Source organism: Camarhynchus parvulus, chromosome 11, assembly GCF_901933205.1.
Source record: "Camarhynchus parvulus chromosome 11, STF_HiC, whole genome shotgun sequence".
NCBI lineage: Eukaryota > Metazoa > Chordata > Aves > Passeriformes > Thraupidae > Camarhynchus > Camarhynchus parvulus.
In genome coordinates, this window is record NC_044581.1 from 329,014 (window position 1) to 351,611 (window position 22,598).

General features: G+C 53.2%; 1 protein-coding gene across 1 annotated transcript in view; it reads right to left on the minus strand.

Annotated features, from left to right (window-relative positions):
* The window catches only part of ZFHX3 (zinc finger homeobox 3), an 81,820-nt gene that overhangs the window by 24,871 nt on the left and 34,351 nt on the right, over positions 1-22,598 (minus strand). The window contains 1 exon segment of the mRNA XM_030956206.1: positions 3,425-3,532. Coding sequence (XP_030812066.1) covers positions 3,425-3,532 — 108 coding nt within the window.

Genomic DNA, 22,598 nt, shown 5'->3' on the forward strand with positions numbered 1-22,598 from the left:
CTCCATCAGAGACATGAACCAGCACCACCTCACATCTGAGAGGCCTTGTACCGCACTGAGCAGGGCTTCAGCTGAGTATCCATCATCTACATCCTGCCTTAGAAAGGGAATTGGGATCAGCCACAATTCCTTTCCCTCTTGCTGGTTTGCTTGTGGTGAATCTCACATTAGCCATGGCGAGATAATGTCTAACACTGAGTCATCAGGCACACAGCATCTCCCTGCTCCAGTGTGGAGGAGCTGCCATCTTCCAGAACCTTCCAGAAACCACAGAGATTTCTGTAAAAATCAAGATCCAATGAGTCCTTCTATGGGATGGAGTTTTCCCCAAGTATATTAAATTGAAAAGTATCACCTAAAAAATGTTTCTGATTCACATTATTGCATTTTAAAACAAATACAAAGAATGAATCAATACATTTATTTTGCAGTTGAGACACTTTGACAAGTTTACAGTGAGAACAGGTTTTCCCCTTGGTGCTGACACTAACCCCAGCACAGGCTGCACCAGGACTGTGCCCACTGTGGTGCAGACCTCACCCTGGGCTGGGGCAGGGCGATGGGCAAAGGAACTCAGTGTCTCATTACACATCTTGCAAACCTTTAAGAAAGTGGAAGAAATAAATCCCCTGTGCACAGTAAGGAAACCAAAGCACAAAGGGGAGTAAATTGCTGAGGAACATAATGATCAAATTGCAGGTGGTGAGCCGCAAAAAAGTCTGTCCCCCCTCCCCTTTCACATGCCCCATCACTGGCTTTCAGCCCACACCTCTCCGGCTTCTCCATCTTCACACCTGGCTCAGGGGCTTTTCCTAAGGTCAGCCAGTCCATCCAAAGCAGGACAGGCTAAGCCTCCCCTACTCCTGATGGCAGCTCCTCTATAATCTTCTTGAAAGACCTCTGAGGAACCTTCTCAGAAAACCCAATCCAGTGCTTAAGCCACAGGCTGTACAGGAGGACTTTTAAAAACTTTGTTATCTAACATCAATCTTTCTCCCTTCAATTTAAGCCCTTTGTGTCTTGTTGTCTGTATCCTCAACACAGAGAATAAATAATTTCCTTCATTTCAGAAGCATTTCATGCACAAGACTTATCTTGTCCTCCTCTTTGGTCTTCTTTCAAGTCAAATAAGCCTGTTCATTCCATTTTCTCCTCCTGACTGATGTTGCACTGTTCTGGGATTTTCCTGGTGTTTGGGCTTTCTGAAATTGCTGCCCAGCCTCCCCAGCACCCCAGCTCAGGAATGGAGAGATTCCCAGGACTAATGAAACCCACCAGTGGTACAGTATTGTCACCTACACTGCTCTGTCTGTGCTTCACTTCAGCCTGTCCTGACAAGTGGCACTGAAAGCCTTCCCAAGGAGACACTGACTCCAAACAGGACCTTCTTCACAGGAAGGGAAATTGGGTCGTGTTGACATGATTTGTTCTTGACAAATCTGTGTCGACTGTTCCTCATCTCATTATCTTCCCATCAGCACTTACAAACAGTTGTTTGGTCAATTCCCGGGGAAATCTGGGGCAGAGATGGCAGGTGTACAGTTCCCCAGCACTCCCTCGTCAGGGACAAGCCCCGTGCCTGTCCCTCACTGTGCCTCCCCTCTCTGCACAGCACCAGGGAGAGCAGCTGGCAGGTTTGGGATGCTCCAGGCACTGTGTCCCAGCACCCAGGTACAGTGCAGCAGGTCAGGGACAATGCTCAGCATCACAAGTGCTCTGCAGCCCATCCATCCCCTGGTACCTGGGGGACAGGCCCTCCCCAGGCTGTGCTGCTCTGCTCAGTCAGGCAAAGGCAAAGAAGGCTTCATGTATTTTAGCTTTATGACACTGTGGTCACAGCCTCCTCCTCCTCCTCCTCCAAGGAGAGCTCCCTGGAACTGCCTGCTCCCCTCCCCGCTCATGGCTCCACTGGCACCAGGTACTGTGTCCCTGCACCCTTCTCTCCTGGGGCTGTCAGGTATAACCTGACCCAGCCTCTGTCCCTTCCCATGTCTGAGGCCCAGCAGGACTGTCAACACACTCACGTTCCTGGAGCGACAAGAGCAGGAACAAGAGCAAGGTGTGTGCCTCCTCTGCACACTGGCTGGGCAGCAGCTATTGTAACACAATCTGGCTTTAAGCTCAGGCGCTGGTGCTGCATGTTTGGAAGCAGCCTGAGCCCAGCACCAGCCCATCACACACACCTTGGCTCACACAAGGCTGGTCCCATGCCCCACGGGCTCACAGCCTGCTCTGTGCCCTCCTCACACTGCTCCCTTCGCAGACCCCATGGAGCTGTCCCATTTCTGATCTGCTCCTTGGCTCACCCACACTGGGTTAGGAATTTCACTGGCAGAGTGAAGAAATTAAACCATCCAGATCCAGAGTTTCTGGACAGAAAAGCATTTAAAAAGTAGGCTCTTCATTTTTCCTTACATATTTTGAGATACAATCTTTGTACACAGATCACCCTTTTTAAGTGCTTCAGGTTTGGGCAAAGAACCCTATTTACCCCTAAAGAGATTTAATCAATAAAGAAAACTCACATCTGTCTGTGACACTTCACAAAATGGTTGTGCTCAGCATCACACAATCCCACACAATGAACTGAGACTAAGACCCACCTACAGCCAAGCCAAATTGCATTTCCAGGTTAAGAACCAGTATGTTAAGGGAAAGAACACACAGAGCAACCTCAGCCCACTCTGAGAGCACAAACGTCACCAGCCCCCAGGGCCCAGCTTGCTCTCTGCACCACTGGGGACACATCTCCACTGACTGAGGCTGAGATGGGCCGGGACTGTAACTGGGGAGGTCAGATACCACATCCCATTTGGGAAGACAATTTAAGACAAAGTATCTTTGTCTGGGGCTCACCCAGAGGCAGCCATGAAGGCAGCAGGAGAGGGCTGCCTGGAAGAAGCGTTTCTGAGGGTTTCTGAGGCATTGCACTGACCAACACCGAGCCTGCCAACCAAACGGGACCTGCAGTCAGAACTGCTGTGTCCTGGGCCAAGGAAAATCAACGCCACCTTCAGCACCTCCGGTTCTGGAGCCAGGCTGGAGAGGGCAGCGAGGACCAGATGAGGGTGGGAGATGGATGGCCCTCTCCAGGGTGGGGCAATCACAAAATCACCAAATGACACACTCAATCCAGCCAGGTGCTGGCTGCTGGCAGGAGGGGCCATGCCCTTGTGCCCCTCCTCTCCCACTGTGGATCCCCATTGCCCAGGGCCAGCCCCAGAGCACCACGGTCCAGCCTGACCCACCACAAGTCCAACTACTGAGAGCCTTCACAGAGGGTGACACTTGCGTCACACTGACACTGCCACATTGTGGTCAGCTAAAAATGGTTTTGTGGACCACTGTTTTTTCCACCTCCCCTTCCTGGATTTGAAGAAAACGAGGGACCAAACAGAACCTCTGCTAAATCACAGAATCATACCTGTCCATTTACTCTGGTCCTTGTCCCCTGCACTGTCTTGCTCCTTGGCAGGTTCCTCAGCATCACCAGCTGTTTCATTGGGCCCTTCCACATCTTCGCTGGGTTCTTCTGAAATAAGAAAAGCAGAAAGTGTGACACAGACATGGAAGGCAGGACAGAACAGGGAGCTGCCAAAGAGTAGGAGCAACAGCTAAGGCTGTGCACACGTGTTGGCTGGCAGGTCATCAACATCTCCCAGCACAGCTGCTCATTGGTCAAGACAGAAACTGTAAAGAACTGAGATGAAGACAAAACCAAGAACCTTGCCTACTTCTACCACCAGGAGCTGCTGAGGGCCCCTGAGGTGTCATGTACTGTGACATAGTTCTCTACACAATAAGGTTCTACCCAGCCACATCAGTGACTACAGAAGCATGAGCGAGTGACCAGAGCCTTTAGCACCTTCAGCCTCATCCTTCCTCCTCATCCCCATCTCAAGCTCTTGAGCCCCAGTGACAGGGTGCAGACCCTGCTCAGATGCCAGAGCCACTGCATCAAATGCCATCCCTCCTGGCCAGAGCAAGCCCGGAGCAGGCCGGTGTGCTGCAGGCCCGTGTGCTGCAGCCCCAGCCAGACACAAGGCACAGGAGGAACACACTGGCAGCCTTGCCTTCATCCCAGCACAGGGAGAGCCTGCAAACCCAGGCAGCACCATGCACGTGCAGGAGCATGGAGGAAACGCTCAGTGAAGCACTGAAAGCTCAGAACAGAACATGGAGCACCATGGTCCTGCCCATAATGGGCACAGAGCGTGTGGGGCACCTGGTCAGGTGGGGCTCTGGGAGAGAGCCCTGTGGCTGCCAGAGCCCTCCCTTACACCAGGGTGTAACAGCCACATTATCATCTGCCATCATGGGTACTAACATACAGTCCCTGTAACTGACAGGGGTTACCCCACCACTGGGCTAAAAGAGGCACTTTTAGGCCATTATACTCATTTTTAGGCAGGATAGTTTTGAACTTTAGCTTACATTATCTGGTCACGGTAAACCCCATGAACCCACGCAATCCTGAGACTGACCTGCACCACCTAATGGGTTCAAGCACCAACCCCCCTCCTCCTACTAACAAAGACAGGGCTAGAAATTCAGACTGAAAGTATATATTAGCAGCTTGCAGATATTCAGCAGTGCTGTTTGAGGATATGACAGCCTAAATTGTGAGTGAGAGGGGAGATGGGTGGCAGTGCTGACAAAGGCATCCAACATGTAGAAAGACAGATATCACTGGTGGAGGGGTGAGATGGGCAGTCTGCCATGTGAGCTGAGTGCTCAGGTTTGCTGGGAGAAGGGCTGTGAAACCAACAGTTGGGTTCACATTCCAGAAATTAAAATTCCAATCTTTTTTCCACTCTAGGGAAAAAACACAACAAACCATCCCCACCCCAACCCCACCACCCTGGTGCCTGCAAACCACTTCACACAGGGAAAGGGTGTCCTTTCAGCTGGGGCAGCTGCTGTGGGAGCAGATTTTAGCTGGTTTTATTAAAAACCTTTGGTAACGGGTTTCTATATTTAATTTAAATCATCATTTTTACCATTCTTGGCTGGCTCAGGTGCTCCGAGGCCCCCTGGACAGCGTGCCCATAGGCCACAGCCCATCAGCAGTGCCCTGAGAGAGCCCCCCAGCCCAGAGCCCCATCCCAGATCCCGGCCCGGCTGCACAACAAAGGGCTCCCGGCGCAGCGGCACTCCCAGCTGCGACCCGGAGGTGTCAGCATCGGCATGGGAGGAAGAGGAAGGGCGAGCCAGGCTCAGCCGCTGTCTGGGCTCTAACCTGAGCATGTGGAAATAATACGTGGCTTCCAGTGCGCTGTCTGGTTCGAGGGGAATAAAATAGGACATTCATAAGCAGTTACACCATCTGTCTTTATACCATCATCATCATCAACAAGGGAAAAAATAGCTCTTTAAAATGGATGAAAGCCCAGGCTGACAGTAACCGGAAAAATGTGAGCTATGAATACCAATAACGGCAGAAAATGATTAAAAAACAAGGCTACAAACAGCAAGTCCCCAGCACGGCTGGGGCTGCAGCTCCTCACGTCCATCCACCACCAGCCCGGACCGAGCCCCCCGTCCCTGGCAGTGAGCACTGCACAGTCCTGCGCCAGGAGCGGAGCTCTGCGGACACAAACTGCGCCCGCCCCAACACCCTCGGCCAGGCAGAGGGCAGGGGGCAGAGCCAGCTGCACACCCTCCTCCTGCTCCACCCTGAGCTTTTTTCTGAAAAGCAATTTTTCCAAAGCAGGATGGGAAGGGAGCAGAGTCTAAGACATGTACCCAGGGAGACTGAACCAGCTTGAGTAGGTCCTGTCCCACCCCTGCTCAGCCCCTTGCTGCCAGGGCCTCTGGCACAGATCCTTGGGGAGGGGGAAGCACTGACTCCATCTCCTCGTGATCCCCTTCCAGCAGCGCTCTCCGGAAGGCTCAGGCTGCTCTGCTCACTGTGCTCAGTCTGGGCAGTGGCACGGCCACCCAGGGACGCTGGGGACAGCCCCCCCAGCCGAGCTGGCTCTGTGTGCTGAGTGGGCTCTGACCTGCTGAGAACCTGCCTCCAGCACCCACAGCTGTGCCTGACCCAGCCTCCACCCCGCAGACCTCAGCACTGACAGGAAAAGCAGCCAAGGCCCTGCTCCTGAAAGCTCTGTGCCCACGCTCTCTGATCCTGCTGCTGAGCCACAGTGGCAGCTCCGTGGTGTGAGCAGGTCTGGAAAGCCAACACCTGTGTGAAGGCTCCATCCATCCATCCATCCATCCATCCATCCATCCATCCATCCATCCATCCATCCATCCATCCATCCATCCATCATCCATCCATCCCTGTACTCCTTGGGGCACCCCTCTCTGAGAACAGGCTGGCAGCAGTCTGGTAGGGAAAGGTCTGCTCCTCCCCTCAACCCACTGCACGCCACAAGGAGCTTCCACTGCCACTGCAAACTGCACTGAGCAGAGCCCACCACCATCCTCATGACATGGCCCACAGGACCCACCTGCACAGAGTGTGCCGACCACCCCAAGAGCAGCTCCTGACCAAGCAGTGGTCAGCAAGATGTAGGGAACTTATTCCAAACCACCACGACCTTTTCACCAGCACCTGACCTCTCCTCCCCAAAGCTGCATGTTCTCTTTGGACTTCAGAGGTGCAAGAGCTGCTACTGTGGGATTTGTTTGGGGAATTGTGTCCCTGGGAAATCCAAACAACACACACTGTGCACAGGTTCCCATGCCAGAGCTCCCTGAGTCCATGGTGGTATATTAATAACTTTTAAAAGGAATTTTCCCACTGCCAGGGCCCAAGTCAACACTGAGAGCAAGAAGTGCAGCCCCTGGAGCCAAAGGAGCTGCTCTTCCATCTCAATCCACCTGCCCCACACAAAATCCTAGGCAGAGTCTTTGCTTCCTTCATGAATAAATCATTTTAGAGAGCAGTATCTCCTTTTAATTTAAAATTAAACCATTCACTAAGCGGGGGGGGGGGGGGAGGAGGGGGAAGAGCAGGAGAAGAGTCTGGAAAACCACAAGTATCTGACTTCTGCAGAGGTCAGGGAACCTCTGACTCAGTCACACACCAAAATGTACCCAAACTGCACAGGATCACAGCACTGAGGTCTGTCCCTTCCCAGACCCAGGAAGTTTGAGAGCTGGAGAAGTCGGCAAATGCTGATGGGATCCAGACCAGCTTGAACAGCTCGACCTCTCACCTCCTCTTCTCCCAGCCAGGTTTTCCTTAACAAACCCAGATCTCTTATCCGAGGGGATAAAGGGCATTTCTGGGGTGGTGAAAATGCAGGCATGGGAAAGAGCGTGCGCTGCCTCTCCACCCTCCGGCAGGCTGAGAGCTGAGAAACATTAGCTGTCATGAACCACAATCAAATCAGGTTTGAAATATTTAGCAGTGGCTTGGAAAATGTGGCGGTGCAGCTCTGACAGGCGAGATGTGCAGACACCCATTTTCCATTATAATGGAAATATCAAGCCTGTTCTGAATATGTATAACCTAGAAAAATGTATTGATTTTTCATTCGGCATTAAAAAAATGAAATACCCTGCAGCTGTCAAAAGCCTTTTGTTAAAAGCTCATCTTTCCTGGAATGAGGTTTACCAGAAACAAGTTTTAATTGTACACAGGGTCTCTCCTTTGGAACAAAAAGAATCTGTGACGCCCTCCTTTTCAGGGTAAGTAGCCAAAAAAGCCAACAGAAAGACAGGCCTGAGCCCTGGCTGCTGGCTGCACACCATGGCTGTCGGGGAGGTGAGGGCTGGTTGAGCCAGGCTCAACACCACCTGACCCACAGCCCAACTGCTGTCAGTGGTGTAAACCCAAGCCCCCCCCTCGGCCCTGTGTAGAGAGGTTCAGGTCCATATGGAGGAGGAGGAGGAGGAGGCAGTTCCACAGTGGGTCGATGCCCTCCTGCACCCCGGAAGCCCAGGACGAGCTCAGCTGCCCCGAGCTGTGCCAGGTCACCATGCAGGGCCGGGTGCAGCTGGCTCAGGAAGGGTCAGCAGGAGGCACAGGGAGGGCAGTCCCAGCTCACACCACGCCCTGGGCCCAGCACACTCTGCTGTGCCCACAGAGCAGAGATGGAGCCCAGATGGGGGGCTGACCTCAGCTCCCACTCAGGATGCATGCATGGGCTGCAACTCCATCTGTGCCAGCTCCTAACGGGATTACTCTACATCAGCTTGTTCATTCCTACTGTTTCCTGAAAGGAAAAGCAGGACTCCCAGCAGTGCAAAGGCAGCACTAAGGAAGCTTACAAGAGGAATGCCACGGAGCTCCATCCTGGATGCAAAGCTGGTGGATGAGTCCCACCTGACAAAGGGCTGCAGGAAGATAATGTAATACTACATGTACCTTGGTTTAATGAACTTATTTCCCAGACAGCTCCACTCCAGAGCATGGCCAGAGCATCTCTGACAAACTGCTGACTGTGGCCTGCTCAGCTGACACGGACATCAGAGAGTCACTGAATTGTTTTGGCTTGGGAGGGACCTTCCAGACCATCCTGTTCCAAACCCCTGACATAAGCAGGGACACCTTCCACTAGACCAGGTTGCTCCAAGCCCATCGAGCCTGGCCTTGAACACACCCAGGGATGGAGCATGCACAGCCAAGAACCCCTGCCCTGGGAGAACATCACCATTCTCCCACTCCCTGGCAACAAGGCTGTCCACCTTTTTTGCAAACTGGGCTATATTTTAAGCCAGTGAAACCCAACAGGGACTTACTCCCTTTAATTTCAGTAGGACTAGAAAGGTTGCTGTTATTTTCACACATGAAACATAAAAAAAAGGCAAATTCCTTGAGCATGTTTGTAGTGGAGCGTGATGTGATTGTGTTGTCATTTATGGGAAATAATCGCAAGCCCATCTCTCCCTTTCCCCCCATTTTCCAGTCCAAATAACCATGAAAAATTACACTTCAATGTCAGGAGGACAACAAAGGAGGGGCTTTCTCCTGCGGCTTGACGGCTTTTCAGCCTCCCTTTTCTTGGACAAAAACTACCTTCAATTCTGTTTCATTTTAAATGTGATCTAACAAATGCATCTTGACAAGTTCCTTTCTCTTTTTCTTTTAAACAGTATTTTGCACAGTTTAACCTAGCTCCAAACTGGAATCAGCTGGAAAGGAGATGCATGCAAAAACACAAACACAGATCAAACAGCAAAACAAAAGAGGCCATCTCCAGCTCCAGGTCTGCAGGGAGAGGACAGAGCAATCCCCACAAAGAGGCCTGCAGGACAAGGCTCCAGAGACAACAGGACCTGTGGGAGGAAGAAGATGGGGGAGCTGGATGGCAGCGGTGACAAGGCAGGAGCACAGGAAAGGTGCCCGGGGGACGGGTGCCCAGCCCCACTTTGTGACGGAAGGCAACCCCAGCCTTCTGCTAAACACACCTGGTGGAACTACTCGAGCAGACAAGGGCAGCTTTTGTAGAACCATGGAACCGTTTGGGTTGCAAAAGCCCTCTAAGATCACTGAGTCCCACTGCTCCTCCAGCACTGCCAAGGCTTCCACTGACCCACATCCCCAAGTACCACATCCGCATGGGTTTTAAATCCTGCCAGAGATGGCAACCCTACCACTGCCCTGGATAGACTGTGCCAGGGCTGGACAGCCCTCTCCAAGAAGGAATTTTCCCAATACACGACCAAAACTTCCCCTGGCACAACTTGAGGCCATCTCCCCTTATCCTGTCACATGTTCCTTGGGAGAAGAGCACTGCAGGCCCTCCCCAGTATGTGCCAGTAGAGCAAGAGATCCTTTCTGCTCACTGGGAACACAGGCTCACTTCAGAAAAGCTGTGGAGATCCACAAACAAAACCAGTGCTGATGCCAAGCTGAAGTTAATAGCCAACTTTAGCAACTTCGCAGCAAGGTACATCTTGAGAACAGTGTAACTATAACAAAAATGAGCTATAATTAATTTATGCTTAGCCTTAGGGGCTGAATATGCACAGGAGAACTCCCAACAACCTTAACCCATCATCCTCACAAACCACACTTAAATGAAACACTAAAATGTCCTCTTTCTGTTTAGTTTTTTTTTTTTTAAATATACAACTCCTACTCTGTTCTCCCTCTCCGTGGTATTGCTCCAAGGAAAAGTTAATTAATGTCTTGCTGACCCTCTTTCTCCCTCTCCCCAACTGTTTCCCAATCTGAGCATGTCTGGAGTTCTTTTAAGCTCAGCTAAAAACTTGGGAAAGCCATAATTGCAGCGCCCAGGTTTATCAACCACTGAAATATCCCAGCAGCCCATCGGACCACAAGTTCCCAACACAGACATGGGGCAGTGGAGCAGAGTGGCGGGGCTGATCCAGGGCAGGGGAGCAAGGGACTTCAGAGCCAGGGGCTGAGCATGCCAGGAGCCCTGGGAAGGACAGGGCAAATACACCCAGCAGGATGGACAGACACTTTGGTGCCACAGGGCAATAAGTGGGCAGGTTCACCAGGCAGGAAAAAAGGCCTGGTAGAGCTGCAGAACCAAAGTTTTTGAGGTGAATGGCCATGGACTCACTTCACTGCAGAAGAACAGAGGCCATGGCAGCAAGGCAGTTCCCTGAAGACACAGGGAGCCTTCACTCCCATGCCACCAGCCCTCTGCCAGCACCCTGAGAGCCCTCCCAAACCAAACACCACCTGGGTTAGAGCACAGAAGGGAGCAGGTAACACAGGTGAGCTCTTGTGTGCACAACAAACAGCTGCCCAGGAGAACAGGGAGGGCAGAGAGCCCGCAGCTGTGCAGCCATGGAGCTGTGCTTGAGGGGTCCCATACCACCCTGCAGGGCAGGCATGGCCACAGCCCGGCCCGGCTCCTTCCTCCCTGGTCTGGGTTAGTGGCACTGGCACAACGTCAGTAATTGCTTTTCCCCTTGTACTAATGAGCTTTCAGCAGCAGCGACTTCAGCTCCTGGAGCCAACAGCCCCTTTTTCTGCACCTCTCCTGGCCTCGGGTAATTGAAAGCGACTGCAATTGCAGCGCTGGCTCTGCAGCACTCAGCTGCACCGGGAGGGCAGGGGATGTCAAGTGAAGCCTTTCCGCTCCCTCCCCACCCACTCATGGGGCAGCCCGTCCACGCCTGAGAACAGCAAAACTACAGGGGCTGGGAGCAGCCAGGGGAGCCGAGCCGAGCCGAGCCGAGCCGAGCCGAGCCGAGCCGAGCCCTGCCCGGCCCAGCCCAGCCCAGCCCAGCCCAGCCCAGCCCAGCCCAGCCCAGCCCAGCCCAGCTCAACTCAGCCCAGCCCAGCTCAACTCAACTCAGCCCAGCCCAGCACAGCCCAGCCCAGCCCAGCCCTGCCGACCCTGGACTCCTTTTTTTATTCCTTTTAATTTAAAACAGCAGATGGGTTTCTTTTCAAGGAAACCATACCTTCATTCTTATTTCTTTTGCATCATCACAAAACCCCTTCCCCTGTGACGCCCATGTCTCCTGACACACACTGGGGAAGGATCTTCCACCTGTCATCAGATCTCAGGTAGCAAGGGAGAATGGCTGCTCCAGCTCCCAAGTGAAACACAGCATCAAGAAAAAGGGAAGAGCACAGAGCAGCTCCCAATGAGACACGTGATGGTGCTGATGGCCCTCAAGCTGCCAGCCTGTGGCTAAGCAGGGAGGCAGCACCAGGTGGGCCATGCCAGGGGACTGGGAGAACAGAACCTTTCAGCCACCCTGGGATGGTGCCTGGGCTCTGCAGTCCCTGAGCCTGCCCTGGGATGGTGCCTGGGCTCTGCAGTCCCTGCCCCTGGGATGGTGCCTGGGCTCTGCAGTTCCTGAGCCTGGCCTGGGATGGTGCCTGGGCTCTGCAGTCCCTGAGCCTGGCCTGGGATGGTGCCTGGGCTCTGCAGTCCCTGAGCTGGCTCCTTCCCACTAACAAGGGCATGTCAGGTGCTCAGGGGACTGGATCCACTCCTGGAACCTGGAGCAAGGCGCATGCACAGGTGGTGACTCCAGCAGAGGCCTGTGATAGGAATTCATTTCCCTCAATTACGGGCGCCTGTCCCCAGCCCAGTTCATCAGCGCAGCAGAGGCAGTCAATGAAAGCCCTAACGCGCTAATCAGATGCACAGCGACTTCCTGCAGCCGCCGGGTGCTCCGAGAATCACTGACGGCTTTGGGATGTGGGTTTCCATCCAGTCCTGCCCCTCTCTGCTCCCTGTGCTCTGTCCATGGCCAGGCCAGAGGTGGTTCCCCTGCCGGGTCTGAGGCGCTGCCTTGTGCTGCACACGTGTGTGGAGGGCAGGCAGTGCAGTGCCTCTCTAAATGTTTTATCTCCATGCCCACAGGAATTCCTCCTTGCTTCCAAGGATGAGTTACAGATTCTCAGATTAAGTTTTTAGGGGTTTTTTTTGAGTTTGATATAGAATATTTGTTCCCTTCAGCTCAAAACCGTTCTGAAATAACCGGTGAATGCCCTGAGCAGAGAGAGAAGGGTCTAAATACCACCCTCACAGAGCAAATGTAAAACGAAAATGCCAGGGAAAAATCACTGCTGAGTTCCCTTCGGGTGTCCTCAGAAAAACAGCACCTCTGCTTTTGGAAACCTCTATTGAAAGTGCCAGGCTGCACGCGGCAGGTGCAGAGGGAGGGCTGTGTGCCCAGGACAGGGTGATGGTCCCTGCTCTCTGGGATGCCTCTGGGCTGTGGCCATTTGGTTTAAAATAAGCAAACAAACATCCCATCCCCTCCTTCCCCGTCCAAAGGGAGCCACAGGAGCAGGCTGTGACCTCCGTGCTGTGCCCCCAGCCTGGCACAGACCATCCCTGCCCCAGCAGCTCCATGAACCCGGGCAGCAGGAAGGCACAGGGACACTCCCTGCAGCCTGCTGAGAGAGCATCGATCCAACACACACTTGGTGCCTTCAAAGTTGTTTATGATCAATATGCAAATTGCCCACGGCATTGATCTGGTATTAATTTTCAATTAGGGAATCCACAAGGGGTCTCCCAGGGTCAATATCCAACAATCCAAGGTAACTCCACAGTGGAGCCTGTGGGACTGATGCTGCCCAGGGCCTGGGGCTGCTCCTGCACCTCCTGTCCAGATACCTGTGGACAGCCCTGATGCCACAGTGGTGCTGGCACTCGGGGCAAGCCCCCGGCAGGTGGATTTAGGCAGCAGCCTTCAACTTGCACGCTGTGTTACCTGTGTCAGCGCGGTTACAGGTACTGGTGGTGTGGGGAAGCCCAGTGCAGGGCTGTGCCCAGCAGCATCTGCGTCAGCGGTGGGACAAGGGGCTCCAGCAGCTTCCCAGGGACAGAGCAAGAACCCAAATGCTGCCTTACACAAGTTACAGAAACCTGTGCATCTCCAAAAACATGTAAGAAGAATTAAAGGTGCCCATGTGTTACCCAAAGGTTACAAAAAGTGAAAGTAATAATTGAAATGCCCTGAAAATCTAGAGAAGCATGCCCCTTCCCAGCCCTGTGACCTATCCCACCAGCCACCCTCCCAGCTCCCTTGCTCTGGGAGGCCCAGAGTGAGCTAGCTGTTGCTCCAAGCCCCGAGGTGGCACTGGGCAGGGACGTCCCCTCCAGAGCAGAGAGGTGATGATGTCCCCCTTGTGCAGGGCAGGTGATGTCCCCTGTGCACCAGCCAGCCTGTGCCACCCACGGCTCCACCACTCACTGTGCTAACCAGCACATTAGCTACCCAGGCTAATTGGTTTATGGATAACATTAATTACCATGTTGCTCATTAATGGATGAAATCTTTATTGGTTCCATTGATCAGCGGGACTTGTTAGCCGGCCTCCTAACCAATGGCGGATGTAACAAGCTCTCTTATTGGCATATCAATTAATGCAATCAATTTCTGGCCAGCGGCTGCCATTCGCTTCCCTGCTTGTTAGACTGGGGGAGACAGAGTCATGTCAAGTAAGCATTTATTTAAAGGGTTTCTAATTCTTCTTGAGCTGACTTCCCAGCAGGCTTTCTGCCACACAAGGGTTTTCTGCCTCCAGAGACCTTCCCCTTTCCTCCCCTGCAGAATCAGATCTATGACAGTCCCTGCAAACTGAATCATTTCTGTGAAAATATTTATCCAGTCTGGCGACTAGGAACAGCCACAGCCAGAGGTATGGGATTGACAAGTCAGACTGTGCAACTTTCCCAATTTAACACACTGGGGAGATTGGCAGAAGCACAAACCTGCTCCCCAAGGACAGATGGGCTCACCAGCCATACTGCAAAGCCTTCCTGCACATGGACTGATGTTAATTCCAGGGTCAGTTCCCCAAATTAGCATAATTTTGTTAGGGAACAACAAGCCCTGGATACTTCTTCCCTATCCCAGAGCAAACGCAGACCATGTCCCATGAGGCTGCACCCACATCCCAGGCGGTGCCTGCAGCCACTTCCTCTGCCTCAGCCTGGAAAAGGAGAGCAGGATCACACTGCTCATGGGAGGAATTAGCTGGAAAACCCATGGAGAAATGCCACAGACTTATGTGAGCCTGGCAGCCTTGGCAGACGAGTGCTGCCTTCCTGAGCAGGGTGGCACAGGGGATGAAACTGCACAGAGCTGGTCGCGGTATGACAAAGACTCAGAGATCTGAGCCATTGCCCCATGAGCAAGAAGGGGCTTGCAGGAACTGGACAGGAGGCCACTGAGGCTCACAAGGAGTAAGAGCCTCTGTTCTGATTCCCAGATGTCTGCTCTGTTTTCTTTTGGGGAATTGGCCAGAGTTTGCTCACAAAGAGCTCCAATCCCATCCTACTGGGCTGAGGTTCCCCTGCTGGCAAGAGGCCCCACGTACCCACAGCAATTCCTCCTGGCCTGATCCCCACTCCGGATCTTCACCCAGGTCACTGTGTGGGAAGGATCTTCCCCACCAAACACAATAATAAATCAAACTTTATCAGAGCAGAACTATGAATCTGTGAAGACTCCAATAATTTCTAGCCATGGGAATAACACCACAAAAGTACTTTTTAAACTAATTACTCAGATTCTGAAGTGCTGCCCTAATGAGCCTTCCTTCTGCCCAGAATTTGCTAAGAGAAAAAAAAAAAAATCTACCTTCAGTACAGTAATTACTGCTTTCCCCTTCAAACTTCTAACTGGAGATCAATGCTGCATTTTAAGACTCATTGATTTACAATTAGCCTGGCTTTCCTGCTAAAGTGTTTTTAAAGCAGAGTTTACTTTTATTTTATTTTGAAATCTTAAAGATCTGGTTCTTAGATTTTACATCCTCATGGGAGGTGTGCTGGGAGCTCATAGGGAGGCAGGCACACATCAGAACAAGAAAAGAAAACAGGTTTTGTTATGCTGAGATTAGAAATAAGAGACTGAAATATTTAAGGGATAAACATGAAAAAAGAAGGAGGAAAAGAAACAAACCTAGAGGAAAAGAAGAAAAAGTGGAAAAATAAGAAATGTAACTGCAAGGAGATGCAAAAATAAAGTGCAGGCTAAGGGAGAGTCACTGCTAGGTGGCCTGGAGCTGTCACTGCTCTGCTGCTCACGAGCATCCTCAGGAAACGCAGCAGCAGCTTTGTGCCTCTGTGCACAACAAAGCACTGGTTAGAGCAGCGCGTGCGGGGCGGCGCCTGCGCAGCCTGGCTGTGTGCAACCTGTCCCGTGAGGAGAGCAGAGAGCACAGCGAGGGGAGCCATTAGCAACTGCCTGCTGATTGCTTCCAGCATGTCTTCTCTACGCCATGAAGATAATAGCCTCACAGATACATCGGGCTGCTCTCTCCTGCCTCCTCCCATCCCAGCATCATCTGTTTGGCAGCCCCTGCCCTGCGCTCCCAGTGCTGGAGCAGCTGGACCCTGGGACCCAGAGAGGCTGGGGGTGTCTCCACACCTTGGAGATGCTTCAGACCCCAGCAGAGACAGCTCTGGCCCGCCTGTCTCTGAGCAGGGCCTGGCCTCAGAGGCCTCCAGAGGTTCTGCCAAGCTCCGCTGCTCCAGGAGGCTATGACCATTCCCAGAGTTTGTAGCACTGCTTGGTTCTGACTCATTTTTGTGTCATTTCTGCTGGAAATGAGCTACATTGGACAAGCCAGTTCAGCCTTCGCCTCCTGCTTCTCCCTTCAAACCCAACATTAGGAAAGTCTTCCAGAATTAGCATGAGTAGAGACCCAACTGGAGACAGCCAGAGGAGCTGGGAAGCAAAGAGAACCACTGGCAAGGGTTTCCAGTTGAGGGGCCACCACAGCAGTGCAGCCTGCCCTTCACTTGTGCTCTCACAGGTTTTACTCTTTATCACTGTGGGGTCCCTGGTGCCAGTGGCAGATGATGATCCTGGAGTGATGAAAGCAAAGCAAGAAAACAGGGAAGCATCTCTCCTTTTTGTGTTGCATTTTAGAGAAAGCTGCTTAGCCCCATTTCAAAGACTAATATGAGAAAAGTGCAATTAAATCCTTGAAAAACTGACAGATCAGCAAAACAAAACCACCCGGAGGAGAGCACGATTGAGCCTCATTAAGGAAGAGTTCAGTCTGTTTTTAAAACCTTTCTTAACATTTAGCTGGTACCGCTCAGCAGCCGCCACTCCCAACGCGCCTGGTGCAATTAGTGTCAGAACGGAAAGGAAAAAATCAGCCTAGGAAACAGGAATTAAAGCACCAGATCCAGGCAAGGGAAAAAGGTTTGGCTGTAGTGAAGCCACCCAAATTTGGCCCCTCCTGGGGGTCCGTGGCAGCTCCATGTGCTCTCTCTCTCACATACACACACACACACGAGAGCAGAGCACGGCGCTGGGGCAGACCCGGGCTGTCCCTGTGCCCAGCCCCTGCCTGTCCCCAAACACTGCACGGCAGCCACAGCCCCGCGAGGGCAGGTTTACAATGCATGGACAGCAAATTACACTGACCTCAACAGCAATTACAGCCGCTGCCTTGGACAATAAGGAAAGGGAGGCACAGGCACAAATCCTGCACTGTGCTGGGCAGAGCCGGGGCAGGCGGAGCGCGTGGTGCCGACTGACCCCACACAGCAGCCTCAAACTGCACCCGACACAGGCCAGAGCTGCTCTTCTGCAGGGGGGTGGGGATGAAGCACATGGGAAATAGAAAAGATGGCAGAGACATGAAGCCATTTTATTAAATCAGGCAAATTCTAATTTATTCTGGGGAGATGGAGGAGAGAAAATGGATTCATTCTCAGCATGCACACTCCGTATCATCTGATCCAATCCTCACTGCCTCACCAGAGGGGGAGGGGGCCTCGGCCGGCTGCGCTGCTCCCACAGTCACAGAAAAAGATTAAAAAATAGGATGATTCTCCTTTCGGATTGTACAGCAGTCACAGGGGAAAAGGCTTTTTCGTTGGGCGTGAGGTGCCATGCCCTGCTGTCAGCTGTGCCCGGGTTTGTGGGTTTGCCCCTGGGGATGGGGCAGCACGAGGTCCAGGGCCAGCACAGCATGTGCACCACACAGGCAAAGGAGAGAGACACATGTGGGAGGAACGTCCTGCAGGGATCCTGCACACTGCCGTTTTTGGTGTTCACCCCAGCATGCACCTTCACAGCTGGCAGGGTAATCACCAGCACTCGTCACCAGTAAGAGATGCTGGAATAAAAGTGCCATGTTGGCAGCACTGAGGAGGTTGGTGGGACCTCAGGTACTCATGGTACCCTCATGCACTAGTGCAGAGCACCACCAGAACAGCACTGGTGCATGTGACCACGGGCACTTCAGGCTGCTCATGCCGCAGCCAGCACAGGGCTTCCACAGGTTTCAGCAGGACTCAGGAGCTGAGCTCCTCTGTGGCTCCAGCCAGTGCTTCGGGAGCCAAGGAGCCCACCAGATGCAGCCAGGCTGGAAACCAAGAGTGAGGGCAGCCCTTGTGGTGGGATGGCTCAGGTTATCTGAAATGCCATGGGCTGCCAAGGGCTGCCATGGGCTCTTGATCTGGGGATGGTGGGTTATGACAGGCAGGTGGGGACACCTTGTGCAGAGATGTTTCCAAGGGGAGTTGATTTCCAAGCTCTGTGTTTGCTGGCTAAGTGTGATGGGCACAGCTACCTGACATGCAGAAGCCAAAGAAACTCCTGCTCTAGAAAAGAAATGTCACTGAACAGCACTGCACAGTTTCGGAACAGGGACCAAGTGAAAATACAGAGGTTTGATTAAACAGCACTGAAGAAAAGCAACAGAGCTCCTGCTGCAGAGGACAGCCATCTCTGGGACTCATGGGCCAGCCATCCCACCCAAGGAACAGACACCTGCAGCCCCTCGCTGCCCACACAGGGGACAAGGGCACTTTGGGATGCACATGGACAATGCCGGGGCACCTGGAGAGAGGGGAAGGAGAGATATTGCTGCAAAAGCTCCATGGGCACCAAGGTACCTCCCACTTCAGAATTAACTAGAGGAAAATGGCAACCCCACAGAATTAATTACCAGTGGCTCAATAAGTCCAGAAAAACAAACAAGACCTTGGGTGAATAAGAAGAATGCCAACCCTGGCCAGGGCAGAATGCCTTGGGTCTCACTGTCCGGCACAGAAATCATTCTAGTTATGCTTGCAATGATTAAATTAACTTTTTATACAAAATCCTTCTGAAAATACTCCCCTGCAGGAGCCCCCCTCCCTAAAACCATCAACACTCGTCCCAGCTCAGACTGGGGCCTTGGGGGAACAGCTTTGCAGGAGGGAAAAGGCCAAGAGCCTGGGGACAGGGGCCAAGGTGCAGCACCTGGAGCACAAATTCCAAACATGAGAAATTCCTGTTTTGCATCCAACTCCAGCAGGGGCAGTGAAGCTGATTTTATGACTTATTTATTTATTTCGTCTTTGATGAACAGAAGGTTAATATAAGAACAACTCCTTGGCAAACCTTTAAGGGTAATTCAAGCGACACTGATGTGAATCAATGTTCCCTTTGTGAACGCATTACTTGGCAGAAACTGGCTTTTTGTAACCCCCTTAAACCTAGCTGGCAAAACAAAAAGAGAAAAAAAAACGTCCTTCAAACAAAAGGATGAGGTGAAAATAAAGAGAGAGTCGACTGCACTTTATTCTCTTTCACAGAAGCAAATGGATTTGGTGCTTTTTATACATTAATCAATCAATATCACTGACTGTACATCAGCGGCGCAGCCAAGTTATGAATGACCTTTCTGGCAAAGAGGACACTTTTAATGCTCATAAGACTGCTCATAGCTTAGCAACTTTCCGAGTTTATGCCTGCATGATTGCCCCTGGCAGGCAGGCGCCCGTGAGCTGCCTGTGACAGGGCTCGTCCTTGCCAGGTGGTGCTGCAGGCAGGCAAGGGGCTGTGCAGGAAGGGGCTGCTGCAGGAAGGGAAGGGGCTGTGCAGGCAGGGAAGGGGCTGTGCAGGCAGGGAAGGGGCTGCTGCAGGAAGGGGCTGCAGCAGGAAGGGAAGGGGCTGCTGCAGGAAGGGAAGGGGCTGCTGCAGGAAGGGAAGGGGCTGCAGCAGGAAGGGAAGGGGCTGCTGCAGGCAGGGAAGGGGCTGTGCAGGCAGGGAAGGGGCTGCTGCAGGAAGGGGCTGCAGCAGGCAGGGAAGGGGCTGTGCAGGAAGGGAAGGGGCTGCTGCAGGAAGGGAAGGGGCTGTGCAGGCAGGGAAGGGGCTGTGCAGGCAGGGAAGGGGCTGTGCAGGAAGGGGCTGCTGCTGGAAGGGAAGGGGCTGTGCAGGCAGGGAAGGGGCTGTGCAGGAAGGGAAGGGGCTGTGCAGGCAGGGAAGGGGCTGCTGCAGGCAGGGAAGGGGCTGTGCAGGCAGGGAAGGGGCTGTGCAGGCAGGGAAGGGGCTGTGCAGGAAGGGGCTGCTGCTGGAAGGGAAGGGGCTGTGCAGGCAGGGAAGGGGCTGTGCAGGAAGGGAAGGGGCTGTGCAGGCAGGGAAGGGGCTGCTGCAGGCAGGGAAGGGGCTGCTGCAGGAAGGGAAGGGGCTGTGCAGGCAGGGAAGGGGCTGTGCAGGAAGGGAAGGGGCTGTGCAGGCAGGGAAGGGGCTGCTGCAGGCAGGGAAGGGGCTGTGCAGGCAGGGAAGGGGCTGTGCAGGAAGGGGCTGCTGCTGGAAGGGAAGGGGCTGTGCAGGCAGGGAAGGGGCTGTGCAGGAAGGGAAGGGGCTGTGCAGGCAGGGAAGGGGCTGCTGCAGGCAGGGAAGGGGCTGCTGCAGGAAGGGAAGGGGCTGCTGCAGGAAGGGAAGGGGCTGTGCAGGCAGGGAAGGGGCTGTGCAGGAAGGGAAGGGGCTGTGCAGGCAGGGAAGGGGCTGCTGCAGGCAGGGAAGGGGCTGCTGCAGGAAGGGAAGGGGCTGTGCAGGCAGGGAAGGGGCTGTGCAGGAAGGGAAGGGACTGTGCAGGCAGGGAAGGGGCTGCTGCAGGCAGGGAAGGGGCTGTGCAGGCAGGGAAGGGGCTGCTGCTGGAAGGGAAGGGGCTGTGCAGGCAGGGAAGGGGCTGCTGCTGGAAGGGGCTGCTGCTGGAAGGGAAGGGGCTGTGCAGGAAGGGAAGGGGCTGTGCAGGCAGGGAAGGGGCTGCTGCCCCGCACGGCACCTCCTGACAGGTCCCTTGGAGCAGGAGGAGACCAGCAGGCCCTGACCCTGCCAGGCCAGCACAAACACAGCACGAGAGCCCCTCCACACCACACACACAGAACAGGAGCCAGCTGTAGGTGCTGTGGAAGGGAGAGGCTGCGCAAGTGGAGTGGAACGCTGGCGCTGAGCAGGGCTGGCAAAGGCCAAATTAATCCCATTGTTTGGCCACAAAGGAGGCAGCAAAGTAGCAGTGGAGGCCAAGGAACAATCCCAAACACTCAGCCCTAATTCAACCTTCATCACCATGAAAAGAGGATGGAAAAGGCCAGAATGCTCCAGCCTAATTGGTAACCAGAGAAGGTGCAGCAGTGCCTGCACACAGCGATGGGCAGCCACATGGGGCTGTGCCCCTGGTGCCCTAACCCTAAACCCTAACCCTGGGGAGCGACCGGGGCATGCAGGGCCCCCCACACACCATCCCAGAGCAGCACTGAGACGCAGGGGTGTGGGGCCCCAGGCTGGGGCACTGAGTGGGGATGTCCAGGGTGCACCGTGTGGAGAGGGCAGCACATCCCTGTAGACCAGCAGAGGCCTGCACCTGACACACTGACAGGGGACAAACACCTGTGGAGGACAGAACCAAAAAACCCAAACCACTGCTATGTATTTAATGAAGTGACCACACATGAATGAAAAGCCTGAAAAGAGGTAGGAGGAAGTACAGAGAAGGAGGGGGCTCAGGCTCTTGGAGCTGAAGGTGGCCTTCACAGGAGCATCCAAGTGAAGGTTCAATGGAGTCAGACCAACACTGCTTCTCTCACTCACCACTCTTGGAAGGACTGACACGGAAAAGGGAAAAAATGCAAATTGGAAGCAAATACAGATCATAATTTCTCATACAGCTCCCAATCTCCCAATTAACCTTTGGAACTTGTGGCCTCAAGAAATCATTGAGGTCAAAACAAAATACATGGCAAAGGCATTGAGATGTGCAACTCAGAAAAGCAAACTGAGTATTGGGACAAAAAAGAAACCCTCTTGCTTAAGGGCATGAACTGAATTTTAGTAGGAACACGGATGAGACCTCAATTTGGGTAGGTTATTCTTTGTTTATGGGCCCCCAGATTTCCCTCTGAAGCAGTCAGAGCAGGCAGGACACTGGTGCTGACAGGCACGTTATTAGCCAATCTTAGAGTTTTAGTGGAAAAATAAATGCATGTGGTAGCTCCCTGCCAGGCAGTTCTGAGGACGTTAATGTCATCACCAGAGGATCAATAGGCCTTGCAGGAGGGACAGGAGCAAGTGCATTTCAGAAGTACAGGCAGACAGAAGACCAGAGCAGGGACACAGGAGAGTGGCCCAACGTGCACAGGCAATGCTGGAGCGAGCCAGGCCAGGGGTCACTGCCAGCCTGAGCCAGCTGCTGCAAAACCTTGTTTCACAAATCATGCCCCTGAAAATGCATGGAATCTCATTCTGCCTATGGCTCATACAGAAAAAAAGGAATCCAATTCAGAAACCAAGCTGTATATTTCTTGCAATTAAATCCACAACCTACAGACTAGAGGTGGAGGAGAGCACTCCCTATTGTCACAACGTCCCCTCTGAACAGAGGTCTCAACTTTCTCATTTTGGGCAGTGTGTTGGGTTTGCATGGTGAGGTTTGGGTAGCAGGGGGGCTCCTCCTTCAGTTCTGCCAGTTAAAGACCATCAGACATGTGCTCCTGCAGCAGAATGAACTATGAGAGAACCACGGCAGGGACAAGGCAGAACAACCAGGAAAGGAGCTGATGCCCTGCAAGGCTATTCCCTGAAGAGGGGGAGTGCAAGGACATTCTCTTACAGTGCTGGGCATGACCCTGTAGGCTTGTATCAGCTTTGATAAACAAATGGATCTTTCACACAGGACACTGAAGCCTGTAACTCCAAATGGGCATGTTTGGTGGCAGCAGGCTTCCAACCCACCTTCCAAACAGGCGCACCAGTGTGCTGCTCCAGGTCTCCCCCGCTCCACTGCTTACTCACAAACCAGTCAAACAGCCTTGCTGCCTCTGAACACAAACCCTGTGCCCAGCTGAACGTGAGTGACCTTTCCTTTCTGCCCCTGTCCCCAGCCAGGGCGGCACTGGGCATCCAGCAGGGAACAAGGCACTGAGGGACCATCAGAGCTCTGTGCTGAACCTACAGCC